Source organism: Trachemys scripta, chromosome 4 (assembly GCF_013100865.1).
Source record: "Trachemys scripta elegans isolate TJP31775 chromosome 4, CAS_Tse_1.0, whole genome shotgun sequence".
Lineage (NCBI taxonomy): Eukaryota > Metazoa > Chordata > Testudines > Emydidae > Trachemys > Trachemys scripta.
In genome coordinates this window covers 131,158,023-131,164,022 of record NC_048301.1, presented here as the reverse complement: position 1 = coordinate 131,164,022, position 6,000 = coordinate 131,158,023, and the positions used below count along the sequence as shown (strand labels likewise).

The window sequence follows — 6,000 nt, the reverse complement described above, 5'->3', positions numbered from 1 at the left end:
ATTGCTACCTAACCTCAGAGGGGCAGGTGGTGGGAGCTCCCGGTGCACCCACGGCTGGGTCAGGTGTGGCCATTTCCTGGGCACCCAAGCAGGACAGGGGGGTGGTGAAATCATCAGGTGTTTAAACGTCTAACGTGTCACGTGCACTTCTAGAGCGTACGTGGCTGGAGAGGGAGGCGTGGGGGCAGCTCCTGGCCTCCCCCTCACAGCCCATTGCAGATTGACTTGGTGCCTCAAATCCTCAGGGTTCTCTCAGCACCAGCTCAATTCTCACACACACACACACACACACACACACACACACACACACACACACACACNCACACACACACACACACACACACACACACACACACACACACACACACACACACACACACCTCAGTGTACATCTGGCACGTGAAAATGCTGCATAACCCGGCCTAGTCACTAAGCTCACATCTCCGTGAGGGGCAGCCCCCTCTCTGCTCCAGCACAGACCCCTCTCACCCCACCCCCGAAGGCAGCCCCCTCACTGCATCAGCACAGATCCCCTGCCCTCCAGGCAGCACAGTGGCTTCGTGCTGAAGCCCAGTATCTTCCCCAGCCCACGGGCTGTCCTGGCAGAAGCTCCTAACCGTGAGGCCCAGCACCACGGCTCGTGTATTATAGAGAAGGGGGATTCACTCTCGTTCTCTGGGCAGAGGGCTCCTTGGCTCCCTGGTGCCTGCAGTGAGGAGATGCCGGTGCAGCTGCCCTCAGCTATATCGGCAAAACGAAACAGACACAGAAACAAAGTGGACAAAACTTGCAGACCGGCCTCAAGGCATCTCTGGCCCTCACACGGGGCCGTACCCTGCTAATGGAAACACGGCACGGCTGGCTGACCACGTCTGCAGCAGAGAGGTGCCCCGTACCGCTCTCGGGGGAGCCTATGTCCATGAGGCAGGTGAGGAGGGCTGCAAAGCCACAGAGGTTACCAGGACCTAGGGGCACCTAAGAGGAGACCGGGGGGGAAGGGGAGTGTTGTGTACAAGCAGGAGGTGGCGAGAGTCCTTTTTGGTCCACGTGGCCTGTAGCGTCTGGTCTTTGGAGCGGAGGAGCAGATGTGGTCTGGATTCCGGCCTAGTCCTGGAAGGCAGCCAGCATGTAGCCGTACAGGTAGTGGGAATGTGCTGCAAGACAAAGCACATGTGAGGCCCTGTGAGCATGAGGGGACGTGACATGGAGCTGCAGCAACTTCCACTTGCCTTCCTCTGGGGGCTGGAGCAGCTGGGGCTTGCTTTGGAGCAGGGTAGGGGGTTAGCAACCCCTCTGGCTTATCTATCTCAGGGACTTCGATAGCCCCTGTTGCCATAGGATCTGTGCGTTCCTCGTAATCTTTACCCTCAAATTCTGCTGGGAGCCAGGGCAGGGCTATTGCCCCATTGCACAGATGGGGACTGAGGCCCACAGAGGCTAAGTAACTTGCCCAAGGTCACACAGGAAATCTGTGACAGAGCCAGGAATTGAACCTGGGTCTCTGACTAACACCCTAATCACTAGGCTGCTCTTCTTCCATTCCAGTGGGGCCCTCCCAAATCAGGAAGTGGAGGCAGCTCCAGGGCAGAGACCAGGCCAGCTGTTTGTGCAATGCCAGAAGGTTGGGCTTATCAGGGACAGTCCCCTGGAGGCAGGGACCAGATCTGCCTACGTCTCTGGACAGCCCCTAGCACAGAAGGACCCTGGTCTGTAGGCACCACTGCAATACAGATAGTAACAACTAATAACAACCAGCTGGGAGGGCAGCGGGAGTGTCCTCTAGGGGGCGCAGTGTTTCCATCAGCGAGAGATGCCCCTGCTGTACAATGCATTGATCGGCACCTGGAGCAGGATCAGGGAGAGTCCGATGTCCTGATAAGCTGTGATGCAGGAGAATGCAAGAGCCCTGTGATCCACTTCCCTTTGTGACTGGCAGCACATCTCCATGAGCTCCAAGGGGAGAGCACTGGGCCTGCCCTTGCCCCCCTGCTCAGCCCCTCCCCACTCACCAGCTCTCAGTGAAGATCACCTGGAGCAAGCCAGCAAGCGAGTGAGCAGAGGGGAGCAGAGACCTGGGAGTTAATGGGAAGGGGTGCACTCTAGACATGCAGGTTACAGTAATTGCCTCAGGGGCAGACAGGTCCCCGAGGCCAATGCAGGCCCAATGCTGGCTCAGTCGCTCTGCGCCACCCTCAATGGCCTTCTAGAGCCTCACACTGAACATCCTCCTCCCCAGGCTCCATGGGCAAGCACCTGCCCTGCATGGCCTTCACGTCAGACGTGTCGGCCCCCTCTGTACTCTTCCCACTGTGCTCCAGTTCCATGTACTATGCCCATTCTAGCGCCTTCTGGCCAGCACTGCCAAGCACGGTCAATGAATTCACATGCAGCAGGGGAGAATCTTACTGAGGTTAAAGTGCTTTGGAGAGGGGACGTGCTGATGAACAGAACTGCTCCATGGCGGATTGATGCCAGCGCTCTGGGCAAGCAGGTGAAGTGATGAGCCCCGAATCACACAGGAAAGACATTGCCAGGAACAGAGCCCGAGAGCCCTGACTCTAAGCCCAAGCTCCAACCACTGGGACGTACCCTGTCAAATCCCCGTGAAGCCTAGGGTGGAATGTGGCCTCCTTTGCTGGGGTAAACCAGTACAGACCATTGATTGCAATGGAGCTGGTTTACATCAGCAGAGGATGCGCTGTAGAGGATTATGAAACATCTTTCCTGCAATGACATTGGCGTGTCTCTGTAAGCATTGTGGGGCTATATCTGCGGCTGTCTCTATGTCCATCCACAGCAGATCAGAAGAGGATCCTTAGTTAGAATTAAATGTTCAGAAAGCAGCATCCCATTAAAACTGACTGCAGAGGAACTGGCCCTCCTCTTAGCCAGTTCCCTCCCCACTTGGTTAAATGGCCACTCCTTGGCAGGAAAAAGGGTGCGAGTGAAAAATTTACAAAAATTGGCAAAGGAACAGACTTGTTGTTGTCTGATCCCCAGCTGGAGAGGATTCTCAGAGCGGAGGGAAAGATATAAAAATGAGGAACAGAGGCCCCAAATCACCTCTTTCCCCTCATCTCTACTCATGGCATCAACAACGTTTGAAAGACAAAGGACACATCACTGAATGGGGAGAGACGTCCTGGCTGAAAGATCCAGCCAAACTGGTGTAAGCAAATGGTGAGAAAAACCTTTTGCTTTGAATTCACTTAGCTCGTTAAGGTAAGTATTAGTTTGTGGCTTACCTTTTATTTCTTTGTAACCAATTCTGACTAATATGCCTCATTACTTGTAATAATTTAAAATCCATCTTTCTTGTTTTATTGTTTTCTCTAAACCAGCGTGTGTTTGGATTGAAGTGTTTGGGAACCTCCATTTGAGACGAAAGGATTTGTGCATCTCATTTTCTATTAATGAAATGATGGCCTTTCTATGAGCGTGTATTGTCCAGAAGGAAAGAGCCGGGCAGTCCAAGACACACATTTCTGGGGACAAGTCTGGGACTAAGAACTTGCTGGTGTCACTCTGGAATATAATTCATGAGTGGCTGGAAGCCCTCACATAATTCATCTGGGAGGGATTTTTCATGCTGGAGGCTATGTGAGAGCAGGCCAGCAGTGGTTCTCTCAGCGAAGCCATGTAAAAGGCACCCCAGGTTGGAGAGTTATGGGGACACAGCTGCCCAACAGCCCAGATTGTACCCTGGGGAAGGTCACAGTGATGCTCTCCAAAAGGCGCTAGCAACAGAAGCAACAGCTGAAGACAAGCTCCGTGTCGCTCAAAAGTTGTTCCTTCCACCAACAGAAGTTGGTCCAATAAAAGATATTTCCTCACGCACCTTGTCTTTGCTCTTATCCTCTGTGAACACCAGACTATGAGCTCTCTGGGCCAGGGGCTGCCTTTGCAGCATTTGTATCTACAGGGCCTAGTGCACCGAGGGATCCCCAACCGGGGTCTTTAAGCCCTGCAATAACAATGAGAAGCTGTTTACTTCTGAAGCTCCAAAGGAAAGTCGTGGGGAAATCAGGAAAACCTGCTAATGACCTCATCCCCTCTGGAACCTCTCTAGATGAGCTGGCTTGGAGCTCTTTCCCAGGGAGAGAGGCAGAGAGGAGGACAGAGGCACAACTGTGCCAGCGAGAGGAATCCAGCAGCAGAGGGCTGCACTGGGTCTTTCCTTGAGCTCAATGAGTAGACCCTCTGCCAGCTGTTTGGAGTATTGCCATTTCAGCTACTGTACCTTGATCTTTCTTAAACTTACCCACAGTCTGCGCTGATTCCCATTAGAGAATGACCCTCAGCAGGAATACGTTCGAACTGTGGAGGTCTCCAATCTTTGCGGCCCAGATGCACCAACTGCAAGCCGGTCAGAGTAAAACACAAAGCATGCGATTAGGGACCTCAGGGTGCCCTGGCCTAGCTCAGAATTAACCCTCAGCTGCCCATGGGCCTGGCTCCAGCTGGGCTGTTATTCGGAAGGGACAGGAGTTAGTTGTGTGGACTTGGAAGACCTGCATTATTTCAGTTAATAAGCCTTAATGAGTGGCTGGTGCTGTACAGCAGGGTGCGTGCATTGCTGTCACACAACGAGAGTGAGAGTTATCCGGCGATGTCTCAGGGAGGCCAGAAGCAGGCTCCTTTGGTGTAACCCATACTTGGAGGGGGGGAAGGAGTACGCTACACCAGCTCAGATTCCCTTTAGCCTTCCCTAGGCTTGTTTAGGCTCTTCTCTGAATCTGACCCAGGACGTTTGAACTATTCCACTTCTTGGGACATCATCTAGTTTTCCCCTTTGTGAAGCCTGCCCCTGCAGAATGCTTCTCTTGGGCTTTATTCCCCCCGCAGTGTGCATTCCTGTGTCACCAACTCTCACGATCTTATCCTGAATATCCCACTACTCGGTGGTTTTCTGAAAGCCCCAGCTTCTGGAGTCCCGTGATTATGTAAGAGTCTCCGCGACTCCTAAGTAAGTTTCTATCCCACACGGTTGAAGAGAAATGCTTGGATGCATAAGCGCTGACTCTGTGGATGCTCCAGGGATGGAGCACCTATTGGGAAAAAAATGGTGGGTGCTGCCCCCTATCAACACCTCTCCCTCCCTGCAGCGCCTCCTGCCCCTCGGCACGCCCTGCCAATCAGCGCCTCCCACCCACCACGAACAGCTGTTTCGCGGCGTCAGGAGGTGCTGGGGGGAGGAGCGAGGGCATAGCGTGCTCAGGGGAGGGGGCGGCACTATGTGTGGAAGATGCGGGGCTGGAGTGGGAAGAGACGGGGAGGGGGCGGAAAGAAGCAGGGTGGGGGTGGGGCATCAAGGGAAGCAGTGGAGTGGGGGCGGGGCCTGGGCGGAGCCGGGTGGGGAGCACCCCCTCCTCCAGCAGATTACAAACTCGGCACCTATGCTTGGACATGTGTGCTGAGCGCAGCCCAAAGGCTCAGAAACCAGAAGTCAAAGACAATGAGCCCAGCTGACTTTTTTTTTTTTTTTTTATTTCAACCTTGTGACTTTTTAGGCCAATCTCCTGCTTTTGGGGGGGGGCTGCCTCATGATTTTGGAATGGCTGGGAATGCCAGGGAGGCAGGGCTCAGCGTACGTCCAGGCTTCAGTCTCAGGACACAACGGCAGCTCGAGCAGACACACCTGAGCTAGCTTTGATCGAGTGCTGCAGCATGAACCAGCCCCGTGAGGCACTACCCAGGCTCCAGCCAGGCTGGGACAGTCCCCACTGAAGTGCGCCCTACCACGGCTTTGCTGCTTTTGGTCCTGGAGCTAGCTAGGTCAGTGCTAGCACAGGTAGGTCCACCGGAGCTGCAGTGGTACCCTATGATTGCAGTCTAGCCATCCCCAAAGAGTAACCAGTGGAGAATGGATCATTGCTCGCCTGCTCTAAGCTTCCGGTTGACCTCAGCTTCACAATCCCGAGAAGGGAACGGAGTTAGGATGGGCTCGGGTGCCACCTCTCCCAGTTCTGTCACCAGAAATATATGGGCTGGATGCTGGAA

General features: G+C 54.1%; 1 protein-coding gene across 4 annotated transcripts in view; it reads right to left on the bottom strand.

The window, feature by feature from the left end:
• Positions 1-342: 342 nt before the first annotated feature.
• PPFIA4 (PTPRF interacting protein alpha 4) overlaps positions 343-6,000 on the bottom strand; it is a 191,584-nt gene continuing 185,926 nt past the window's right edge. For all 4 annotated transcript variants that reach the window (XM_034767574.1, XM_034767576.1, XM_034767577.1 and 1 more), the window contains 2 exons: positions 4,262-4,356; positions 343-1,154 (listed from right to left, as the gene is read on the bottom strand). In XM_034767574.1, the coding sequence (XP_034623465.1) occupies positions 4,298-4,356 (59 nt within the window). In that variant the 3' untranslated portion in view covers positions 343-1,154; positions 4,262-4,297. The remainder of the gene's footprint in view (positions 1,155-4,261; positions 4,357-6,000) is intronic.